This window comes from Elgaria multicarinata, chromosome 12 (assembly GCF_023053635.1).
Source record: "Elgaria multicarinata webbii isolate HBS135686 ecotype San Diego chromosome 12, rElgMul1.1.pri, whole genome shotgun sequence".
Taxonomy (NCBI): Eukaryota; Metazoa; Chordata; class Lepidosauria; order Squamata; family Anguidae; genus Elgaria; species Elgaria multicarinata.
In genome coordinates, this window is record NC_086182.1 from 8,069,172 (window position 1) to 8,095,007 (window position 25,836).

The window sequence follows — 25,836 nt, forward strand, 5'->3', positions numbered from 1 at the left end:
AGAGCATATAGACAGTAGAGCATTACATCTTACATCACTTGGAGTAATTCTTGCTTTCCAATGGCTGTTTAAAAAGTTATGCTCTTCATGAGTGATAATACTCCAGCCCACCTCTGTTTGAAATCCAGGAGGAGGGAGGGAGCGAGCTCATGGCAACTGGCTGTCCCTTACTGGCAGAGAAGCCCAGAACGTACTTTGTTGCATTCCCAGCAAAAGTTCACATTGCATTTGCCCTACCAGGAGCAAATCCCCACCCGAGGACAAAAGGGATTAGTTGCCAGAGTCTGTCCTTCTGGAATAGTGAATTAGCAGCGTGGAAAAAGAGGTTTGCCTTCCCGTTAAGGTTTCCAAACAGCACTGAGCAGGGGGTTGGACTCGATGGCCTTACAGACCCCTTCCAACTCTACTATTCTATGATTCTAACATGTGAATACTTGTTACAAGAATTGATGGATGAAGCTTAATCATGGCTGACGCACAAAGCCACGAATCACTCCAATTCCTTTCTTGCTTACGATATCCATCGTTGCTCACTTTAATTGTGGCAGCTACAATTCCTGAGGAGCAGGACCGAAACGCGTCTCTTTGCTCCACCAACTCCTTGGATCAGCCCAGCCTCCACCAAAGTCCTGACGTATTAAAACACAATGGTAGCAGCATTCCTTACATGCAAAACCCCCTCACAGGTAGCATGGGTGAGGGGCCTCAGGCCTGAGCTTCCCCAACGGGACACGCCCCCTCATCCGGGACACGCCCCTCTCTCTCCCAAACACCAATCACTTGGCGTTTCCCCAACTGTTGTGCAATTCCCCCCCCCCCCCACATCCTAAAAGGTTGAAATCCTTCTCCTAAGGGCTTCGTTTCTGGCAGAAAGAGTTTTACGCTACAACATGCTGGTATTTTCTCTGTGTGCCCTCTCCTTTCATCTTTGATTCTCCCCCTTTGCCTTTAGCCTTATCCACCACTGAAATGCAGCCCCCCCCCCCCGAGAATGTCCCTGAAACGGAATTTCGTCCCGTGGGCTGAAGGAAGTTCAACCCTCCTGACACGTAGAGTTGGGTTCATTATTAGGTTTATATAGGGTGACCTTATGGAAAGGAGGACAGGGCTCCTGTTTCTCTCACAGTTGTAGAGAAATGGGAATTTTGGTAGGTGTCATTCGCATGCATGCAGTACCTGGGGAAATCCCCTCTTCATCACACTTAAAGCCGCAGGAGCCGTGCCCTCTTTTGTATCTGTTCAAGAGGCCTCTGTTCCTGCAGCTTTAACTGTTGTGATGAAGAGGGGATTTGACCAAGAATTGCATGCATACAAAGAACACCTGCTGAAATTCCCTTTTCTCTACAACTGTTAAAGACACAGGAGCCTTGTCTTCTTTTCTATATGGTTACCCTAGTTTATACCCCACCTTTCCTCCCAGGAGCTCAAGACACATACATGGGTCTCCTTCCCCCTTTTGTATCCTCACGACTCTGCAATAAAAATCGAGAGACAGTGACTGGCCCAAAGCCATCCAAGGAGTTTTGTGGACGAGTGAGGATTGAACTCAGTTCTCCCAAGCCCAATGTTAACTGCTAGAGAGCTTCAATTTCTATGGTAAAGCTAGTTGAGAGTTCGCACTGCACCACAAAACGTAAATCAATCTACACAGAAAAGACCGAAATAAAGTTTAAGCCACCGGTAATTTTACCCCGGTTCAGTTTGGGAACGACTCCACTGTTTGCTTTAGTGGCCACAGAATCAGCTTTATTGGTTGACAAAGGAATGAACACATCGAGATGTACCACATGCCTCAACGACGACGAACACAAAAGGTTAGGAAGCGGCAGAAAAAGATACAACTCTCAACCCTCGCTCAATGGGGTCAGTCAGGAGGAGGCCCTGTGGGGCGTAGATCTTCTCATTCTGCTCCTGGACGTACTTGGCAATTGTCTTCAGGACCTGGAGAAAAGGACAGACAGGGCAGCCTTACACCATTTGCCTCCGTTCCAATCACCATCCAATTTTCGTAACACATTCACAAAACGTGCTTTACAACCCTTTTCTCCCATTTTTTAATTAGGAAAAAAACAAGGCTGAAATGTAGTAAATAGGCCAACGCCTGCTCCATCAAGACTTATGATCAAGTCAGTCCCATGCCAGTAGCATCTTTCTCCTACTGACTGCAGACTCCGAGAGCAGGCACCTTCTCCTTTTGCAAAGGAAGGTCTGCAAAATGCCATGAACATTGAGGGCACTGTATAGATACTACTGAGCAGAGTTTTATACTCTTCCTCAGACCATATTGGTACAAAGAATTTAGTTAGGGGAAGCTACAATATTCCAGCATATCATCGTGTTGTGCGTGAACAGTTATTGTAATAACCTGAATGGGCAAAACCCAAGAAACGAATAGTGATGCCAGCATTCTACATTCCCAAAGTTTGTTTCCCTTCCCTCTACATCTGCAGGTTTGGTAACAGCCGCAGGGCTGCATCCCAATTTGCAATATGCATTAGCAAGGCATAGTATTAATGTATGACTAAGGAATGCCTTTGAGAGCTTAAGATAGAAGACGTGCAGACAGAGAGATTAAGACAGAGGATGTACAGACAGAGCCAAGTGAGTTCCTGGTTCAAGTCCAACGCCAACCAGCAATGGGTTCAGGAAACCCGTCAGCCTCAGGCCCAGCTGTAACACCGGGTTAACAGGAATGGCTGACCTCACAGGGCGTTGGGTGGATTACCAAGGTCATGAACGTCAAGTGCTTTGAACGCTGGAAAAGCACTAGGCAAATACGAGCCTGCTGGAATGCACGGTCATCTTCGGAGGCCTTATTCGAAGGCTCCAGCTGTTTGAAGCGATGGGTGCTTTACTCTTCCCAGGGACGTTTGCCTGACACTATTATTTTTTCTACTATATACAGAGTGCACAAGGTACACAACTACAAGATATACATTCAAAGTTGAACAGTGATAATAACACTTATTTATTCACAAAGATAATGGTTATAACTGATGCATCACCTGCATGGCGAAATAACACAGTCATCAATGGCAAACGGCTGGTTGCCTAACAAAACTGAACTAAACACCCCACAAGAAACAACGTCACGTGTGCATTTGATTACTCCTCATTATCATATGCCAGCATCAAATCCATAAAAAAACATTGGCATATAGTAAGTCATCTGGCCAGTATGCACCAATCCACCACAAATAGGTCTCAAAAAAAGTAGACATGAGCCTCGTGTGGCGCAGAGTGGTAAAGCAGCAGTTTCTGCAGCTGAAACTCTCCCCACGGCCTGAGTTCGATCCCAGCGGAAGCTGGTTTCAGGCAGCCAGCTCAGGTCGACTCAGCCTTCCATCCTCCTGAGGTTGGTAAAATGAGTACCCAGTTAGCTGGGGGAAAGGTAATAACGGCCGGGGAAGGCAACGGCAAACCACCCCGCTATAAGGCCTGCCAAGAAAACATCAGCGAAAGCTGGCGTCCCTCCAAGGGTCAGTAATGACTCAGTGCTTGCATGAGAGGTTCCTTTCCTTTCCTTATGTGATCAACTAATACACTCAGACATCAGTACCCCCCCCCCCCAAAAAAAAATTAAGCAACTTTGAAGGTCATTTTAAATGCGGGGAATGCACTGCCTGTCCTCTCAATATACAAACGAAAAAATTTCATCATCCAGTGACCAATCAGATCTTTCACTTACAGCACTTCTCAATTTGCCACTGATGACTGTTATTTTTTTCTGGCATCAACTGATGACATTTTTATTTTCTTAGGGTGTTAACTTTGAGGTGGAGCTATTTCACTTGGTGCTTTTGTCCTGCTGTTTATGTTGATCTATTTTTGCAGCTAGTGAAAAATGCAGCAGCTAGACTGCTGGCGGGTACATCTTACAGAGACCACATCACACCGGTCTTAAAGGAACTGCACTGGCTGCCTATACGCTTCCAGTCAGAATTCTAGGTGTTGGGAGTTAAAGCCCTAAATGGGTTAGAACCTCGATACTTGAGGGAGCGGCTCTCCTTATATATGCCTGCCTGCCCAAGACTTGAGATCTGTTGGAGGAGCCCTTCTCCGTATCCCACCAGCACAACACATTCGCTATGTTGGGACAAGGGAGAGGGCCTTCTCTGTTGTGGCACCCCGACTGTGGAATGGCCTCTCCTTGGAGGCCCGACTGTCGCCAACGCTGGTTTTATTCCGGCGCCAAGTGAAAACATGGCTTTTTAACAAAGCTTTTAATGGTTGAATTCACTAAGCTGGCACAGTGTTTTGACTGTTTAGTTTTACTGCTTTTAAGTTATATATTAACTTGGTTTATGGTTTAATGCTCTCCTGAGATTTATTTATTTATTACATTTTAATACCGCCCAATAACCGAAGCTCTCTGGGCGGTTCACAAAAATTAAAACCATTAAGAACACAATAAAACATCCAACAATCTAAAAACCCAAATACAAAATACAAGAAGCACAACCAGGATAAAACCACACAGCAAAATTGATATAGGATTAAAATACAGAATTAAAACAGCAGAGTTTAAATTTAGGTGTTAAAATACTGAGAAAATAAAAAGTTCTTTAGCTGTTGATGGAAGGAGTACACTGTAGGCGCCAGGCGGACCTCTCTGGGGAGCTTGTTCCACAGCCGGGGTGCCACAGCGGAGAAAGCCCTCCTCCTAGTAGCCACCTGCCTCACTTCCTTATTGATATAGGGCGGGATATAAATGTTTTAAATAAATAAGTAAATAAATAATTTTTTTAATATTATATTTTTATATTGTTTTCTATGGGTAATGCTTATTTTTCACTTAAGGGCAGGGCGCACCTACATAAACACTGGATATCATGACTTACACCCACCTAATTTATCCATACCTCTTCGAACTGGGTTTAAGAAACCCCACTAACTCATGGCAATACAAAAAAAAAGTAATGTTAAACAGCTTGACTCAGCTAAGTAGTTGGTTTTATGAAATATGTCTACGGTTTCAATGTGCACTTACTGCCAACGCAGTAGAAAATCTGAAAAGGTGCTCTAGGCAGGAAGGTAGGCCAAGGTTATCCAGCTAATAACTGACTGCCCACAAAATTTATCACTCTTCTGAAGTATTAGTAAAAGGCCCTATTCGTGTACAGAAGAAAAAAACCCATTAAAACACAAGTGTGGTCCTTTGGAAAGTGTGTGTTTTATTCCAAGTCAGGAACAGCAGACTCTGAAAGTCAACTTGGCTATCTAAGTATTTGGATCCAAATACCTTCAGCCTCCCATCTCAAAAAGTGAATATTATAAATGCACTTTATTGAGAGTCCTCAAAGTAGCAAGGGGACTGGCACCAAATCAAGACTATATAAAATCAGAAACAGAAGCACACTGGTGTGAAACTGGTTCTACTTGGAAGACCAAGAGAACCATGTCATGCTAGCTTACAAGAAAACGCTGAGAAGATCTCTTATTCCTGAAATGAACAGAACTGTCTGGCCAACAGGCAGTTAGACGGCCTTTATAGTGCCATGAAAGTGGTAGATATGGGGGGTGGGGGGGAATCATCCGTCCTTTTAGGCTGAAATTCCACACGGACCAGAAAATCAGCAGGCAGCTCCTGGCGATGCTGTATGAAATGGAAGAGCCAAGGGAAGAAAGACTTCCTGTGAGGAAGAACCACCTCTTTGCTGCTGAACTTGGGATGGAGCGCTACATGAGGGGAAGTTTCTCCTAAGAAAAAGAATCTCCCTCCTGCTGTGAAGAAGAGCTTCTCTGCTGTGTGCACATGGGTGACAAGTGGAACACCCTGTGTGGAAGAAGAAGGAGCTGTTGATCTGCCCCTCCACTGGGAGACGAGAGGATGGAGCAGGGCTTTCCCACCAGCCTGAACAGACTCCTTAATTTCTTTTTATTTTCTCCCTCTTCCCTCCCCATCCCCTTTTCCTTGTGTGTCATGTCTTTTTTAGAATGTAAGCCTGAGGGCAGGGGTTGTCTTCTTTACTGATCAACTGTAAGCCGCTCCGAGAGCCTTTTTGGCTGAGGTGCGGGATAAAAATACTCTAAATAAATATATAAACAGAGGGGGCACCTTGCTCCAAGCGGTCAGGTGCAGCTGCAGACATGGCTCTCCTGCTGGCCTGCTTACGAACCACTGGCCTGCGTTAAAGGGAAGCAGGGAGCACAGCACAGCGCTTTTAAAGTGCAAGGGAAAAGGCCCCAGTTAAATATCAAGGGAAAGACATGCCAAGTGATAAAGGCTGCTTATTCAATTCTTCCTAAATATTCAAGAAGCAGCTGGACAGGTGTGCTGCCAGTTGATTCTTCTGGGCTGGCAGATATTCTTTTAGAGTGCAGAACTGGGCCAGAAAAAAGACCCAGTGGGTCATTTACAGGTCTATTGATCCTTATAATTTACAGTTAGGAAATGGGTCAGAGAGTTTTACTATGCTCCTACCAAAAATACATAAGACAGTCCAGATCAGATCAGATTTTTATTATGCGGTCACAGGCCCAGTAAAAGCAATACCACAATCATTAATTTAAAACCATAAAATCACAGTCCAAGATTCAGATTATGAATAACTAAGGGGCGTCGTAAGAAAGTGCGACCCGATTAGGAACTGGATAATGATCCTGTCCTGATGCTCTGCACCCTGGCGAAGCTGACATTTTAGCTTTCCCTATAATGGCCGAGGCACCAGCCTTCATTTGCTCCAAAATGTCCTGTCATGTCTCATCCTGTGGTCTCTCAGGTACACAGAGCGGTCTAGCAGGGAAGGAATAGCCTTCCTCGACCAATTCTCACCTTCGTGAGGTAAATTCTGTCAAGGATCGCCCTCTTCTTAGGTGCCAACAAAGACTAGATATTTCCATTGGTGCTTTGAACCAAAATCATTTCTAGCCCAACAGTATAAAATCTGGCAAAATGTGGTTTGTTCTCCATCTTGCTGAGACTGTCTGGGATATGGTTACCAGAGTAACTGAGGAAGGTACAAAGGGAGGGAAGGATGGACAAAGTGTTAATCATCTGGGACTAGGACATCAGTTGGCCATTTCCCTACTCATGAGTAAATGTTTGGAAGATGGAGGAATCCTGCCCACCTCCGCCAAAGGAATCTAAAGCTGAGTGGTGACAGAAAACCAAGACAACGCAAGGATAACTTGCTGGCATTGACTATGGCTATCATACAGTTACGAGGGCTCCATTTCATGCTCTTAGGCATAGGGCTGGCCGGGGGGGGGGCAGTGGGGCTAGTTGGCATGGGCCTACGATTCTGAGGGGGCTTACTCTGAGTCCCCCTGGGCAAAGTGGCTTGATTTTTCTGTTGTTGATGATGACTTTGCCCAAAGAAAAGCACGTAAAGCATTTCTGAATGTGAAGAAGTGATGTCATATACATCTTGAATGGAAGGGCTTGCCATTACCTTTTTAAATAAAACGTTCTAGTTCATATGTATTTAGAATGGATTAAAAAATACTTAATGAGCAGTTTGAAATGGGGCCTACATTTCCTATCTGGCCTGGGCCTATGACCAGCTTTGCCCGGCCCTGCTTAGGCAGACCTCGTTTCTTGAAACATACTAGGGTAAAGCCCGTGTCCCCGGCAACACTAGGAGTCCTGCTCCTTTCCCGCTTTTTTTGCCCCCGAGTCCCCTCACCACAGAGGTGCCCGTGGATAACACAAATGTGTCTCATGCAGAGTGAACTCCCCCTCTGAAATTTGCATGTGGCACAAGCCCCTCCCTTGCACCCCTCGATTGGCCGCCTCTGTCCTCTTCCCCCTTCCCCCTGGGACCTACTTTGCGCCAAACTGATTGTCTGAGGGGGACTGTCTGTCATCCTGCTGGCGGAGGGGCTGCCCTACCGGTTTGGTGCAGGGAAAATTAATTGCTATTAAAGCTCAAGCTTTGCACTTTTGCGAAGTTTCAGCATTTTCTGTGTTGTCTACATGGCTCAAGCTTTAGTTTAATACAAAAAATAGCAAAACTGGGCTGGTGGGTCTCAAGTAATAAGCCTTACACTACTGTGTTCGTACATAACATTACATACCACTTGGGTGGCTCTGCCCTGGGCAAGTAAATAGCTTAGTTCTCTTTAGGTTCCCCAAACCACCACTTCGAAGGGATATTCCAAAGACTTTTACACCTTTACATTGTTTGCCAATGCTCCACTACTCAGCAAGCCACTTATTCTCCACATCCCACCAATGCAACACATACGCTATGGTGGGACATGGGAGAGGGCTTTCTCTGTGGTGGCACCCCGACTGTGGAATGCCCTCCCCTTGGAGGCCCGACTGGCGCCAACGCTGACTCTATTCCGGTGCCAATTAAAACACGGCTTTTTAATAAAGCCTTTAATGGTTAAATTCACCTGGCTTGCACATTGTTTTAACGGTTTTAACTACTTTTAAATTATACATTGGTTTTAACTTGATTAACGGTTTAATTTGTTTTTAGCTGTGTATATTTATTGTTTTATATTGCATGATTTTATCTGTACACCGCCCTGAGATCCTAGTGATATAGGGCGGGATACAAATGTTTTAAATAAATAAAATAATAATTAGTAACTGAACATACACAAGCAGACACATTTTCAATTCACATACAGGGGCAAGCCCTTGACATACAGTTCTAAGGTCTAGCTCTCCCTGAGGTGGTGAACCTCTGTCTGGGCTATACCAATGCAGATTGCAGGTAGGAGCTTGCATGATGGAATGTTCCTCCATCCGAAGAAATCCATCCACATAGAAAATGAATTGCCGGGAAAAGGGGTTTAGCCTAGTCCTGACGTGTCCATTTTCCTATATGCAGGGCATTTTGTTTCCTGTCTAAGCACCTAATCATGTGAGATCCCTCCAAGCTACAGCCTGAAATTATTCAGCCCAAATGCAGGTTGGCCACCTCAGCGAGAACTAGGCCTAATTCTAGTTCTATTAGAGGGGAAAAATCACCTTTAACTGTTATCAAGAAGTTAAAATGGAGAGAGGAGTTTATTCTTGGGCACACAACAGCAGCAGGCAGCCCAAACTTTTGCAGACCACAGTAAGAGCACCTTTAGGGCTCTCTTGCTGCAAGAGACTAACACGGCTATCTTGCGGAATTGCTTCCTACCACGGTGCGCGCTGCCTCCTTGCTTTTCAAGAGGCCAGAGGAAACCAACCCACCTTCTCGTAGTGTGTCTCCATGCACAAGAATACAGTGTAGGCGGTCAAGCAAGCCAAACATCCTTCGAGGTAGGAATGGCTCCCAAGCTTCTCTGCTTCTGCATAAAGATTGTTAAGGGTTCGCACCGTTTCTTCAAATTGCTGCCTGTCAACCTGAAAAGGGGACCCCATTTAGAAGGAATTATTTTATGGTTTACCTACAAGCCGTAACAAAAAAACAGGAAGATCATTCAATTGAGCAACAAATTCAGCTCTCAATTTCCTGGCTGCCAGCATAAATAAGGAAAAACACAAGGTAACATAATTTTCATTATCAAACAGAAAACGTTCAAATTTACTAGGTGTAACTAAGCTCTTCCTAGGCCTAAATTCAGACAAATGTTTTTCATGTAGATCCTTACAGAGAGGACATTGGGTAACATAATGGTCAACATCCTCAATGACAGTTTTACAAATCATACAATGGACTTCCTCTTTTTGGCACTGTACGCTCTTTTCAGCACCAAGTGAAGACCTTAGGTTTTATTTTTATTTTATACCGTAGTTTTAAACTTTTATCATGCTGTATGTCATGGTTTTAATTGTTGTGAGCTGCCAGAGAGCATCAGCTATTGGGTGGTACAGAAATGTAATAAATAAAGAAATAAATAAGAATACGGATCTAATGGTAATTTCTTATAACGGCTTTATAAGAAAGCAGAGGGCACAACATAAATTCTTAACCTTGCAAAAGTAATAAGATACATTACTTGCAAAAGTAATAAGATAACTTGTTTTCTGATTATCTGTCTTGATGCATAATCTAGAAAACCTAGAAGAATGGATGATCAACGTATCAATCAGAAATCGCCTCCATCCTCCTCTCACCCTGCCTGACTCTAGGAGGCAAGGGATAGGACAGGCTCTTAGCACGGAAAAGATGATCCACAGCTTACTATGACGCCCAAGATGCTGTCTAGGGGCCACAGGATTGCGCTCTCCTAGGACAATACTTTGCATGCTTACTCAGAAGTAAGGCCCAATGAGTTCAATAGGACTTATTCCCAAGTATGCAGGAGCAGCCTTCCTCTTAGTTGAAGAAGTTAATTGGTTAAACATCTGTTTCCAGAGCTATATTGATTCCAGTGCAGATATGAGCTTATCTCGAGGCACAAATTACATGTTTTCAAATAAGCAATTACATGCAGGTGACGATCTGCTTTAGCAAAGCATTTCAAGTCATCTCAGAAAGCTGCTTTTGGTACTGATCGATTAACAAAATTAAGTGATCATCAGCTGCCACCATTAGAACAGTATTATGTAAGTTGTTGATGGGGAAATCATGTTTGTAATATAAGATATATTACCTGTCCTTGTATTCAATAAGAAGAGAATACATTGCAGGCAGCCAGTAGGTAAGGAGATAAAAATACAAGAGGGCTCCAAGAAGCACTGGACCCAAACAGTAGTCAGCACAGCCTGACCTACGTGTGTGAGGACAGTGATCTCACTGTGCAGTGATAAAGGCTTCATTATTCCCTCAACCCTTAAGGACGACATCACCATTACTGGACCGAAGAATCTTTCTTTTTTACTTCTGTTCTCAGCTAGTACCATGTGGCGCTTGGCTGCAGGAAACTTAGACTCAGGTTCCAATTCCATGCATGTTGACTTGGGAATATGTCCCGCTGAGCTCGGTGAAACTTACTTCTATGCAAATATGCATAGGGCTGAGCTGTCAAATATACACTCAACTACGAAGGCGTCACAAGAGCGGCCTTGGGCATGACATTCTCTTCGCATAACTCTCCACCTAGGGTGTTTGCAAGGTGAAGATGCTGTCCTACGTTTCTTGGAGAAAAGGCACTGAGCAAGTAATAAAGATGAGAAACAGAGGCCCCCGGTTCTAGCCTCACTCCAGCCAAGCTAATTAGGGGGCCTTGGTAAATTACTAATCTGCCAGCATACCCCTCCCTGTGCAGTTCTTCAGGATGGGAACAATAATGGTCTCCTTTAGAAGTCTTTAGATCTACATAGTTGAATGGGCATTTGACAGCTCCCTCCTAAGCTTTAGAAGGGATAGTGTATACGAAACTTAAGATGTATTACATAGATCAACCTTTCATTTTTATTATTATTATTATTATCATCATCATCATCATCATCATTTATATCCCGCCTTTTTTCCTCCAAGGAACGCAAGGCGGCATACATAATCCTCCTCTCCATGTTATCCTCACAACAACCCTGCGAGGTAGGTTGGGCTGAGAGCCTATGACTGACCCAAAGTCACCCAGTGGGTTTCCATGGCTGAGTGGGGACAAAACCCGGATCTCTCAACTCCTAGTGCAACACCTTAGCCACTACACCACACTGGCTCCTTTAAATAAGCCCACAAAAGTTAATAGCCAGGAAACATTTTTACTAGCCTGCTAGGGGCTGGCAGAGGAGGGACGGAGGACTCTACGCTAGGCGCAGAAGACAGGGCTTCCGCTGGTGGCCCGTTTGGCTTCCACACAGAGGAGAAGGAACCTGCCCTCTGCCCTCCTCCGCCAGCATGCTCACCTGCCACCATGTGGTCCCTTGTGGTTCATGGTCACCTGGCTAGAGATTAAATACAAGGCTGACATAAATAGTATTACAATTATAAACAAACGAACATATAATCCTAATTTTACATTAAAATGTAAACTAGTTGAAAATGAGGGGAAATAACGTATTCAGTTCTAAGGCCATTTCTGCTCCTTTGAGCACAGTATTTATTTAACAGCAGTGCCTTTCTGTGTTTCTACCACAAGAGTCTCCTTTGTATGGTAAGGAAATTATCTCTTGTGGCTGGTAGCGAGTTCTGGGGTGAACTCTTAGTTCTAGGGACCCTCTGTTCATCATGAATCCAAAGTATGACCCAGTTTACATCCCAGTGACATTATGAGTGACGGGGAAAATCTATTTTATCTGTACGCCACCCTGAGATCCCAGTGATATAGGGTGGGAAAGAAATGTTTTAATAAAATAAAAATACTCAACTGTTGGGCTCTGTGCCCCTAAGAGTTCACTAGATCCCTTCTGCTTTGGTGTCCTTGCTACCAGTGGTCTTACAGGGAGTTGTATTGTGTACTTTCAATTACTGAAAACGTCAGAGCAGTTTCACCGCCATGAACCCTTTCATGGAAAGCTGATAGGACTTACTTGCAGGCTTTTTACGCAACTACAAGATCTCCTCTCCCAACATGTGGCAGATCCAAAGGCAGAATCTGAACGGATACCCCAATCATCCTGGACACAACCAGAATAAAATTTGAAGCCAAGAGCCTCCTGATGCCTCAAAGCAAGGCTCAGGCAGGCAGGCAGGCAATGTTGCAGTTGCTTTAGTCACACTTTGCAACGAAGAGACTCCCACACAAGTGTGACACCAGAACTCAGCTGCTTTTAATTGCCTGGGCTTGAGGGTTCAGCAGGATCTACTAGTTTAGCAAACTTATTAACCAGGAAGTGACAGTCATTAGAGAGCAGTGTAGCCAGGAACCCTATTTTATAGAGTACAGCCCTCTGCTTGAATGTGCCCTGTTTCAACCAGTCCAAGTCTGGCTGAAAGTCGGAGAACCCTCAGAAGAGAACCATCCACAGCACCTGGACAACTGACTGGACACAGGACACCTGGTCATTTTATCACTAAGGTGTGATGCATTGCATTTCTATTTAAATCGCACTCTTTCTAAATTTGCATTTATACGTATATATTATCCTATGCAAATTGGTGTCTTCTTTTGTCCTCTTTGGGGGCAACGAGTCAATGGTCACCCTATTAGGGATGGCAGAAAGCTTCCAGAGGGAGCGGGCTTGATGCCCTACATGCAGAAGGCACCCCCACGCTGCTACAGCATCTTCCTCCGCTTTACTGGATGAAACAGGCACCAAGAAGCTCACAACGTTCAAGCAAAACCACCCACGTGCCGTGCCACAGTAGCTCGTCACACCTCATGTCATGTAACTCAGCTTTCCCCACATTGTGTCCGACTGCAAGGGCGGAAGATGAACGCCACGGAGCGCTTACCCGATTCTCCAGCTCTGGAGGGAACTTGGTCTGGAACTGGCACTTGGTGCCACTGCTGTAGTCCCGCTGGACGAAGACCTTGCCAGCCACAGGCGGCTGCTGTGGCCTCATCTCGCAGCTCGAATGGGGCAGTCTGGAGGTGGTGGGGAGGAAGAGAACGCACACATGGCCAAGAAGTCTTCATGTGAACTCATCAAGGCAAGCACCCATTTTCTTTCCAAACCCTTTGGAGCCCCATCAAACTATGTCCTCCTCAACCAGTCTTTTGTCACTCTTTCCCTATATGGATGACGCAGATTTTCTAGACCCATTTCAAACCGGCTTCAGAGCCGGATACAGAGTTGAGATTGTTATGGTCGCCTTAGTGGATGATCTACGCTTGAGCATTGACAGGGGGAATGTGTCCCTGCTGGTGCTTTTGGACCTCTCAGCGGCTTTTCATACCATTGACCATGGTACCCTTCTGGAATGCCTGAGGGGTGTGGGAATTGGGGGCACTGTGCTGCAGTGGTTCTGGTCCCACCTCTCGAGCAGGTTCCAGATGGTGATGCTTGGGGATAGCTGCTCCTCAAAGGAGGAGCTGCTGTGTGTTGTACCACAAGGTGCCATCCTTTCCCCAATGCTATTTAATATTTACATGAAACTGCTGGGAGAGATCATCCGGAGGCATGGGGCGGGGTGCTATCAGTATGCTGATGACACCCAAGTATATTTCTCTATGCCTTCGACAACAGCGTCAGCTAAGGATAGCGTGTCTCCTCTGAATGAATGCCTAGAGGCAGTAATGGGCTGGATGAGGAAAAACAAACTGAAGCTGAATCCAGACAAGACGGAGATGCTTGCTGTCAAAGGCCACAACCTGGGTTTGGCAGTGTGTCAACCAGTTCTGGGTGGGGTTACACTCCCCCTGAAAGACTGTGTTTGCAGCTTGGGGGTGCTTCTGGATCCGTCACTCCAAATGACAGCCCAGGTAGATGCAACGGCCAGGAGTGCCTACTATCAGCGTCGGCTGATACGCCAGCTGCGCCCCTTCCTAGAGTCAGAAGACCTGAAGATGGTCATGCACATGCTGGTAACTTCAAGGCTCGACTTCTGCAATGCGCTCTACATAGGGCTACCTTTGTGCCTAGTCTGGAAACTTCAACTAGTTCAAAATTTATTTATTTATTACATTTTTATACCGCCCAATAGCCAAAGCTCTCTGGGCGGTTCACAAAAATTAATATGGCAGCCAGGCTGGTCACTGGTACACCTAGGGGTGACCACATTACACCAGTTTTAAAATCTCTTCACTGGCTGCCAATTAGTTTCTGGGCGAAGTATAAACCCAGTAAAGCCCTACATGGTTTGGGTCCAGGCTACCTGAGGGATCACCTTCTCCCATACAATCTGCCCCGCACACTCAGGTCCTCTGGGAAGAATCTACTTCAGTTAGTCAAAGTTAGGCTGATGGGTATTACCCAGAGGACCTTCTATTCTGCTGCTCCCAGACTGTGGAATGGCCTGCTGGAGGAGACTCGTCAACTTGACACTCTATTAGCATTCAAGACAGCTATCAAGACTGATCTCTTCCGGCAGGCCTATCCAGGGGAATTTTAGGCTGTTTTTAAGATGTTTTAATAATGAATATTATGTTCTTAATTCAGTTTTACGTATTTTATATTTACTGTTGTTCCCCGCCTTCATCAAAATGGAGAGGCGGGTTAAGAAATAAATTCTATATTAATATTATTACTATTACTATTACTACTATTCCCTCCTAACCTTCTCACCATTTCAAATTTTCACCAATCTCCGATTTCAGGCTGCCACCCAAGGAGGGCAGTCTCTCCCAGCCTGTGTTTTACATCACATGTGTTCATTCCTTGCAAAAACGTGCATCTCTGACCAACCCACTGTTTCTACACACTGGTGACTATTATTATGAACAAGTAAATAGGCCCATCTCATTGCTATGCATGCCAAAGGCATTAATCCTTTTGCTTAAAAAGGATGCCCATTTGATCTGTGCAGTAATATTGCTAGTTATTATGACGTACAAATAGCTACAAAAATTAGGTCGTCACGCACTGCATTTCGCAACCTAGTCTTGAATACACCTAAGGACAGCTCTTAGGCGTTGCTTAGAAGACTTAGGTCCTACTTTCCAAGATCTCTCTGTTCTGAAACCTAAAACGGAACCCGAGCCAAAGGCCTTCCCTGCAATTCAAATGACACCCTACAGCTCTTGTTTCAAACCTGGAAGGCCAACGAGCAGGGCCCTTAGCTACTGATTTAAAAGCACTTTTCCCTTTCCCAAAGACCATGTGCTCTTGTCTCTAGGCTTCAAAAATGTTGCCACAGCTTTGTTCACCTTAGCGTTGTGTAGCACCATGAACATTTTAGAAAAAATATAGTCATCAGATTTTATTTTTAGTTTAAAAGTCCCCTTGAGTTGTGGAGATAGGAGGGTAATTTAAAGGAAAAACTAATTCTCTTCTGTAATTGCAACACGCTCCCCCCTCAAATTTCCTCTCCCCACTACTGCATGACCAGCATACTGTCCGGAAACCATGGGAGTCCAACATATCTGGAGGGCACCAGGAGAACAGAACGTTGGACTAGATGGACTCTTGGTCTGATCCAGCATGGCTCTTCTTAGGTTGGGGAAGACTATGTTAGAGAATGCAATACAACCATCCAAAAAGCAAGCTACAAACCATAGCTGTAAGTCCCCAGTTCAAATCTCTCCTCAGTCACACACAAAAGCAGGGGACCTTAGGTAAGCCATCCCCTCTGCAACTTGAAGATAATAATACTGACGTACCTAACAGCATGTAGCAGTCTTTGTAAGGCTCACAGAAAGATTATTTCAACAAGGTAATGTACACAAAGCACTTTGAACTCTTTAAAGCACCCTATAAATACTTAACCCTGAGTAGGGGTGGGGGTGGGATGACAGCAAACAGCCACCCATCCTCTTAGAGCTTCCTATTTGAAACTGCTCCCCTGTCCCCCTGCCCCATATCAAATTGGCTCCCCCCTCCCCCCCCCCGGAGAAAATTTAAAAGATCAGAGTTGCAAACCAGGCAATACCTGGCACCTATTGCACATCTACTATGAACTTACAAAAGGACCTTCTCTCTCAATATCTCATTGCTTCCTGCAAAACAGCACTGTTTGGCCTTGCGTGACTATTGTTAAGGACGAGGTACCCTCTGTGGAACACTAGGCAGTACTGTAGACATGCAAAGTATTCTACTGATGCCATTTTCTATCCTTTCCTTCCTCCAGAAAGTTCAAGACCACATGTATGGCGGGGGTGGGGAACCTGAGAAGCTCTCAAGAGCTGCATTCTGGTGGCGGGCAGTGCCAAAGGCAAAGCGGTCAGGACAAAAATACAATAAACACCAGCATAACGTAGCGTAAAACTCTTCCTGCCAGCAACTATGCTTAAGAGAGGCATTTCAGTCTTTTACAATAAGGTGTGGGGGGGAACTGCCCCAAACCTAGGAAACCACCACATGATCAGTGATGGGGTGGGGGTAGACAGGAGAAAAGCAGGGGAAAAGACCATAGCTCTCTGGAGAATCCCAAAGGATTGGATGGGGACTGTAGGAGGGGCAGTTTTGGCCCCTGAGCTTGAGGTTCCCCACCCCTGATATATGGTTTAGACCATCAGAAGAGCCCTGCTGGAGCAGACCAAGGGTCCCTCTAGTCCAGCACTCTGTTCACACAGTGGCCAAAAACCTGTCGACCACAAACCAACAAAGCAGGACATGGTGCAACAGCACCCTCCCACCCATGTTCCCCAGCAACTGGCATACATAGGCTTACTGCCTCTGCTACCGGAGGTAGCCCATAACCATCAGGGCTCGTAGCCACTGCTAGCCTCCTGCTGGAATCTATCCAACCTCCTTTTAAAGCCACCCAAATTGGTGGCCACCCTGACATCTTGTGGCAGCGAACCCCATAGTTTTAACTCTGCGCGGTGTGTGAAGCAGTCCTGCCTTTTCTGTCCTGAATCCCTCCGCTTCATGGGAGGACCCCCGTTGGGTTCTAGCATTATGGGAGGGGGAGGAAAATGTCTCCTTGTCCACATTCCTTCTCCCCACCCTTCCCATTTTAACCATACAACAACCCTGCGAGGTAGGCTAGGTGGACAGTGTACGTGCGCAATACATGCGCTGCGTGTGTTGGGTGTATGACCAGCCCAAAGGTCACCCACCAAACTTCTGTGGCCGAGTGCGGATGGTCAACCTGCCTTCAGACCCCCCGCTCCACCATCAAAGGACCCCCCTTTCCCTCCCCAATTCAAATTCCTTCCTCCCTCCCCCACACTTCAGCCACCCACCTCCGCTCCCCCATTCTGGACCCTCCCTCCAAATCAAATAGGTTCCCCCCCCCCCGCTGACGGCCACCCTCCCCAAGCCCCCTCCCCCGCTTACGGGCAGAGCCGGAGCTCCTCCGCCGCCGCGGCTGCTTCCTCCTCCTCTTCCAGCTTTTGTCGCGCTCGCTCCGCGCCGTCACTTACGGCTGCCGTAAAGCCGGCGCGCGCGTCCTCGCTCGCTCCTGCCTTCCTTCGCCAGTCTCGGGAAAGCGCCGAAGCGGCCCGCCGTAGAGCTATAAGGAAGTAGAGCCGCCCACCCGCTTGCCGGGAGATGTCATTTCCTGGTTCGCGTTGACAAGGAGCCCCTCCCTGGGGCGGGGCGGGGCACGCTGCCCCAATTAAGCCCCCGAGGCTTTTGCAACGCGCACCAGGGCGGGCGCTCACTGGGGCTTATTATTTATTTATTTATTTATTTATTTATTACATTTCTATACCGCCCAATAGCCGGAGCTCTCTGGGCGGTTTACAAAAATTAAAACCATTCGAAGTATAAAACAACAGTATAAAACCATAATATAAAATACAATATAAAAGCTCAACCAGATCAAAACAGCAGCAATGCAAAATTACGAATTTAAAACACCAAGTTAAAATTTATTTATAGACTGTTAAAATGCTGGGAGAATAAAAAGTCTTCACCTGGCGTCAGGGCCGGTGCTACCATAGAGGCCACTCAGGTGGCCGCCTAGAGCGCCAAGCTAAGACGGGCGCCGGGACAGTGCAACACTCATGCGCGTTGGCTGTGAGCCGGCCCGGCCCGAGGATTCAGCTGGGACTGGGTGGGCGAGACGGCGCTCCGCGCCCACCCAGCTGAAGCGAAGCCAGGGACGCTGGGGTGGGGCGGCTCCATGTTCGGACTTCCGGAATGCGCCCGGAAGAGAGAGGGAGAATGTATGGATGAATGGGGTGCATGGGGTCTTTGAGTAAATGCATGTGTTCATGCGTGTGTTTGGAGTGAGTGATGCTGTGTGTGCGCGTGTGTGTGTGAGTTGGGATGTTTTGGAGGTGATATTCCTATTAAATAATGCATTTTAGATGTTCCTTTCCAATTTGTTTGCTATAATTGGCATGATGTATTCCTTGCACTTTAAAATAAATTTAGCAGTTTCATGTTTTGTGCTTATTTTTTCCAGGAAACATATGTCCTTAAAAATCAAAGCTGGCATTTTTTTTGGTGGGGGTGTGAAAGTAGCTCACCTTGCCTAGGGCACAAAATAACCTGGCATCTAAAGGCATATAATGTAGGTGTCAAGCGAACCTCCTTAGGGAGCTCATTCCACAGCCGGGGTGCCACAGCAGAGAAGGCCCTCCTCCTGGTAGCCACCTGCTTCACTTCCTTTGGCAGGGGCTCACGGAGAAGGACCCTGAGGATGACCTTAGGGTCTGGGCAGGCTTACTTGGCAGGAGGAGGCACGCAGAGAGATTCTGCTCTCAGAAATGAATGGGGGGAGGGTTTTTTGGGGTTTTTTGACGTTGCTGTGAGTGGGGCAGCAGCAGCCTGTCCAATTATCCAAAGACTGTGACCCATTATCCCCATAGCGCAAGCGGGAAAGGGCCTGGCTGGGAGGGACAGGCGTACAACGGCCCTGCAGTGTAGTCCAGTGTTAATACCATTGAAGGCTGGTGGCTCTGAGTTCAGTGGGGCAGTGAATCCACTCTGAATTTCAGTCATAAGAACATCAGAAGAGCCCTGCTAGATCAGACCAAGGGGCCATCTGGCCCAGCATTCTGTTCACACAGTGGCCAACCAGCTGTCGACTGGGAACTCACAAGAAGGACACGGGTGTGACAGCACCCTCCCACCCATGTTCCCCAGCAATTGGTGTATATAGGTTTACTGCCTCTGATACTGGAGGTAGCATATAGACCTCAGGACTGGTAGCCATTGGGCCTGTTCAGCACACTTAAGCCATAGTTAGGCTGTGAAAAATTTTGCAGCTATTGGTTAATGAGCGTGTTTAAAGTGTGGTTATGTAGCCACCACGGTTAGGAATGGTCCACACGACACGCTAAGTCATGATTTGCATGACATGCTAACCCATAATGTTAAGCTCGAAATGCTTAAACCACCGTAGCTTAGCGTATAGTCAGAACAGGCTCACTGAATTCTCCTCCAGGAATTCATCCAGCCCCCTTTTAAAATGGGTGGCCATCACTACATCCTGCAGTAGCGAATTCCATAGCTTAACTCTGCGCTGTGTGAAGAAGTCCTTCCTTTTATCTGTCCTGAATCTCCCACCAACCCGCTTCATGGGAGGACCCCATCAGGTTCTAGTATTTTGGGAGAGGGAGAAAAATGTCTCTCTATCCATATTCTCCACACCATGCAGAATTCTGTACACCTCTATCATGTTTTCCTTTAGCCTCCTTTTTTTCCAAGTCAGAACTCCAAAGGTGCTATCCAAGGTAGAGAGCACCTTTAGGATGCAAATCACGTGAGGTACTGGTTCCTCTCTATTCGGCCCTGGTTAGGCCTCATCTAGAGTATTGCGTCCAGTTCTGGGCTCCACAATTCAAGAAGGACGCAGACAAGCTGGAGCGTGTTCAGAAGAGGGCAACGAGGATGATCAGAGGTCTAGAAACAAAGCCCTATGAAGAGAGACTGAAAGAACTGGGCATGTTTAGCCTGGAGAAGAGAAGATTGAGGGGAGACATGATAGCACTCTTCAAATACTTAAAAGGTTGTCACACAGAGGAGGGCCAGGATCTCTTCTCGATTCTCCCAGAGTGCAGGACACGGAATAACGGGCTCAAGTTAAAGGAAGCCAGATTCCGGCTGGACATCAGGAAAAACTTCCTGACTGTTAGAGCAGTGCGACAGTGGAATCAGCTACCTAGGGAGGTTGTGGGCTCTCCCACACTAGAAGCATTCAAGAGGCAGCTGGAGAACCATCTGTCAGGGATGCTTTAGGGTGGATTCCTGCATTGAGCAGGGGGTTGGACTCGATGGCCTTGTAGGCCCCTTCCAACTCTGCTATTCTATGATTCTATGATTCTGACTGGTTCTGACTGAAGCCCAGAGTGGATTCACAGCCCCACTGAAACAAGAGCCACCAGCCTTCATTGGTTAATATTGCAGGTTGGGCAGTGCCAGGTCTTGGTTTCTGAGGGCCCTTGGGCATGATCCCTTCAATTCAATACAATAGCCACCCCTTCCCTCAGTGAACCGCCCAGAGAGCTCCGGCTATTGGGCGGTATAGAAATGTAATAAATAAATAAATAAATAAATATATAATAAATACCTCCTCTCCACCATTGCCATCAGTTCCTCTTGTTCCTCCTCCATTTCCTCATCGCCTTGGCATTACCAAGGCATATTTTTTTTAAGAAACTGCTTAACAGCTAAAAATAAATAAACAACTTACATTTTCCACATGAAATAAGACCCGACTTTGAAAGAGGACCGTAAGAGCTTTTCGTAACTGGAATTTGTCCTTCGGGTCGAAAGAGCATTTGCTCAGAGCTCTTTATTCAGATTGGCAGATTTCTGAGGGATGTGATCAACTGCAATAAGAATGTATTTTTTTTCTAATAAAGTAATTGGCAAAACAGGAGTCAATTTATATTCTTTATTTTTTTAATCAAAAATTATATACATTTATGTAATTTACATTTATTTCTATTCTGTGAATTGCTTCAGTTATTATATTTCTCTACCACCCCACAGCCAAAACTCTCTGGGCGGCTCACAAAATAATAATAATAATAATAATAATAATAATAATAATAATAATAATAATAATAATAAAAAATCAAACCCATTAAAATACATCATATAAAGTATAAAACCATTCACATACGAACATAAAATAGATACCATACACAACAACATATATCTAAAACAATCTAAAACTGTTAGCTAGAGATAATCTAGGAACTGATCAAAAGACTCGTTATATGCAGCCAAATGTCTAAGAGAACAGGACAGTTTTAACCTGGTGCTGAAAAAGACAATGTTGGCACCAGGCGGGCCTGGTCAAGGAAATCATTCCATAAATGATGGGGGGTACCACCAAGAAGGCCCGCTCTCTTAAATATGTATTTATTTCATTTCATTTCTATGCTGCCCTATAACTGAGGCCCTTCTTGCATGCAGAGAGTAGTGTTGTGGGTCAGTTCGTGTCCGGAGATGCATTCCATCATGTACTGTGTAAGGTGTTGTGTAAGGCTTTATAGGTCAACAGCAGCACCTTGAATTCGGCTCGGAAACGTTTATATAATTGCGATATATATATATTGGCCTACTGTGTACGTAGTGTCGTTGTATCATTCAGTCACTAGGTGGCAATGGACTGAGTTCAGTCTGGGGTTTCCTCTTGCCGTTCTGCTCTTAATTGGAGAGAGACTCCAAAAACCTCACCTTATCACTGGGGTGCCCTCTAAGCCAGGAGTGCAAAACTGCTTTCACCGCGACAGCCAAATTCAACTTCTGAAAAACTCTCGAGGGGCATGTTCCGAGGGGGAGGAGTCAAAGGCAAAAGGGGCATGGCCAGACATACCAACATACTTTAGCTTAAAGCTCTTCCTGCCATTAACAGAGGCTTGGGAAAGGCATTTCCATCTTTTAGAATGGGGGGAGGGGAGGGGAAACTGTGCAAAAGTCAGGAATCAGCAAACTGACAGTGGTTGGAGCAGGCCTGGCACAGGGCAGGTTGCTAGCTGAAGCAATGCATGCAGGTGGCCAGCAGGACCAAGCAGCAGCGGACCCTTTGGAGGGGGGGGAGCGCCGCTCTTCCCATCCTCTGCCGCCTGCTGTGCTTGCTTCCTACCGCTTCATGGTAGGGCCATCCCTGGGTTGGAGGAAAGGGGGGGGTCATCTGGGAAACCCTGGAGGGTTGGATTTCGCCCACAGGCCTTTGGTTCTGCACCTTTACTCTAAGCCGGCCTTCGCCAACCTGGTGCCCTCTAGACATGCAGGACTACAACTACATGCATGATGGCTGGGGATCATAGGAGTTGTAATCCAACATCTGGAGGGTGCCAAGTTGGGGAAGGCTTATGACAGTTCCTTTCTCAAGGCAGTGCACTCTGGATACGTGGTGGTACCTAGGGTGACCATATGAAAAGGAGGACAGCGCTCCTGTATCTATAACAGTTGTATTGAGAAGGAATTTTCAGCAGGTGTCCTATATGGGGAACCTGGTGAAATTCCCTCTTCATCACCACAGTTAAAGCTGCAGGTGCCCTGCCCTCTTTTAAATCTGGTCACTCTAGTATAGCTCCTGCAGCTTTAACTGTTGTGATGAAGAGGGAATTTCACCAGGTGCTGCATGCATACAAATGACACCTGCTGGAATTCCCTTTTCTATGCAACTGTTAAAGATACAGGAGCCTGGTCCTCCTTTTCATATGGTCATCCTAGTGGTACCACAATGCCCTCCCCACTCCATTCTCCCCAGAAATAGATGTCTTAATGTATAATGTGAATGGGAAAGTCTTGTAAAGTTGCCCCTTGGCCAACAATTTCAGATTTTATAAGTTTCCTCCCTGCAAAATTCCCTTTAGCTGGGAACTGAAGTCAGGGATCTCCACAAACTGAAGTTCGAGGGTGTTTCTGGTCTTTTGCTACACTTGGTCCAGCCATTTATAATACATGGCACACATGCCCATAAACACACACACACAAGGCCCAAACTGCAGGAAATCCTTGTGGGAGACAAAACTGATTCATGTCCAAACATCTGTTCCATTTTTGTGCAGAAATGGAAACATATATTGCTCTCTGTGGTAGAATTTAATTGGAGAGAGAGCAGATGTTGCACTAACAGGTATGCAGGAAAAGTTGGCAGAACTGACTTCCAGGCTCGTGAACAGAAAGCATTTTGAACGGACTGAAAGTCAGGTGAGGGTGGTGAAGAAAAAGGCCAAAAGAAACTTTTAAAACTAGCTTGGGTGAATCAATTTGCCCACAGGTGGATCAAAACCAAATAAATAAAGCTACCCTGCAGGCCACGTTGACTTCTGCAACCAGCCATCTGAAGATGGTCGGCAGTAGATCCAGGATTGAGGAAAGGAAATAGTACTTGGTGTGTAATAAACTTACGCAGGGCCAGGGCCAGCACGGTGGGGCACTTGCTGAGGGCAGGGGGGCATTGATAAGACTCCCTCCTCTTCACCACTGCAACCTGCTTGTTCACCTGACTCTCACTCTGGCCCAGGTAGAAGGAGGAGCAGGTGATTCTATGGCCTGCTTATGCACTGGCTCTCTGCCTAGCAAGCAAGCAGATGATAGCAATAGTGAGGAAAAGGAGGAAAAGTGCCAGCAGCTGGTGATAGTGGTGGTGAAAAGGTAAACTCACTAAGGGAGGAGGCCTACTTAAAGGTGTCTTTCCCAAGGGCTCCCAAAAACCTGCAGCCGGCATTGAACTTACGGAATTGACCACCAGCACCAGATGTGGTGATGGCTACTATTTAGATGTCTTTTTTTTTAAAGGGGCTTACACACATTTGTGAAGAGGTCAACCAATACCAGGTTTTAGCCACAATATCTAACTGTTCATGTTCAGGGGGGAATATATCTCTGGAATACCAGAGGCCCAGAGACAAACAAGGGAAGATTATAACTTTCATGGTTAGATTGCAGCGTGTCCAAAGGAAAGGTGAGCAAGCCAGAGGGTGAGGAGTCTGAATACCGAGTCCTATGAGGAACGGTTGATAGAACTGAGGATGTTTCTCATGGAGAAGAGAAGATTATGGGGAGATGGGATAGCCCTGAAGAACATCTGAAGGGCTGTCTTGCGGAAGATGGAGTGGACCCATTCTCTGCTACTCCAGACTCCAGTGGAACAGACTCCCTCAGGAGGTACTTATGAAGAGGCTGCATGACCATCTATCAGGGATGCTAGGGATGTTGGAGAAATCTCCAACAGATTCAAAGGATGTCTCTATATTAAGGAAAAAACACGTCCTTACCAGGCTCTTTTTTCTAGGGTCTTTCCATGTTCGGTATGGCCTTCTTTAGATGGCAACCAAGTGATTTGTAATTGAAAGCTTCCCCTCTGGGCAATGCTCCATAAAGTTAACTGAAACAGTGCCATCTAGTGGCGGAATTAATCCTGCAATTATTTTAAAGAGTGCATCATCTCTGTTTTTTTGTTTTTTTAAAAAAGCAAGATTACCTGGGGAAAGTGTGGGAAACATCCTGGAAGTTGACCACGTCATGGAAAGGACCTGCAAACGTCTGTGCGTGGTCAATCATGAGTATGCAACAAATAGCTCATGTAGAGAAGCTCAAATGACCTCAGATTTCTATGAAATCACCCTGCAGACTAGCTATCTCCAAGTTACACGGATTCCATGGACTTGTGGATCAGTTTCTTACTTTCAGGAAGGAATTGGCCTAGTTCCCATCAGTGCAAGTGTGGATCAGTGCAAGCAGAATTAAATTCTGGTTAACCCCCCAAAAAGAATTCCATCAAGGCAGGATGGTAGAAAGAAAGCCACCTGACAATCCATAAAACACTGATGCAATGGATTTAATAGAGCCTAAGTTCAGCCTTCCCCCAACCTGGTGCCCTCCAGAAGATATGGACTTCTATCAGCTCTAGTCAGTATGGCCAACAGTAAAGAATGCTGGGGGGTTTTGTCTAAAAACATCCACAGGACACTAACTGAAGAAGGCTGCTTGATTTGTATCCTGCATTGCAAAACCTGCACTGAGGTGGGGCCTGGACTGGATGGTCTCTAAGGCCCTTTTCAACTCGGTCCTTCTATGATTTTTATAATATGCCCCTCTGCATTTTTTACAGCTACTCAAAGTTCCTACATCGCTTTTCAGACAAGAGAATAACTTTGGGTCATTTCACTTGCACAGTGCCATGTAAAATATCCTTGAGTCTTGAATCTCATCTACGTCTGAAAAAAATCATGCTTAAAATCTCTACACCAACGCTGTACTATGTTGTGGCAGACTTGTTGTTAGTGGGTTCGTATGCCAGCTGAGCAAGAAGCCTCTTCCATATAATTGTTCTTCTGTTAGATTAATGGGAGAAAACAGGTGATGAAAATCTCAATAAATCTGAAATAAGCAAAGTCTCTGAGATGCACTTAAAAGGAACTTGCCTGTGAATTTAGCTAAATGCTCTCAAAGTGGTTTTATTTTAGTGTGTTGAACATCGTAATACACGTGATGGGGGTACTTTTGTGTTCAATAAACTGAACTTTAAAATTAAGAATTAGAGTATGTCCAGATACTTTTTGCCTGGGACCAGTAGATCTATCGTTTTTTATACTTGAAATCTATGTAAAGGGAAATTATGAAACGTGTGCTGGCAGTAGTTGAATTACTCGAAAATT

The 25,836-nt window shown here is 45.8% G+C and overlaps 2 protein-coding genes across 6 annotated transcripts in view; one reads left to right on the forward strand and one right to left on the reverse strand.

The window, feature by feature from the left end:
* The window catches only part of LOC134407234 (secreted frizzled-related protein 1), a 520,297-nt gene that overhangs the window by 330,256 nt on the left and 164,205 nt on the right, over nt 1-25,836 (forward strand). The window lies entirely within an intron of this gene.
* The window catches only part of GOLGA7 (golgin A7), a 355,413-nt gene that overhangs the window by 6,544 nt on the left and 323,033 nt on the right, over nt 1-25,836 (reverse strand). For both annotated transcript variants that reach the window (XM_063138889.1, XM_063138890.1), the window contains exons 2-5: nt 17,600-17,635; nt 13,173-13,305; nt 9,140-9,292; nt 1,840-1,941 (exon numbers count right to left, since the gene is read on the reverse strand). In XM_063138889.1, the coding sequence (XP_062994959.1) occupies nt 1,840-1,941; nt 9,140-9,292; nt 13,173-13,283 (366 nt within the window). In that variant the 5' untranslated portion in view covers nt 13,284-13,305; nt 17,600-17,635. The remainder of the gene's footprint in view (nt 1-1,839; nt 1,942-9,139; nt 9,293-13,172; nt 13,306-17,599; nt 17,636-25,836) is intronic.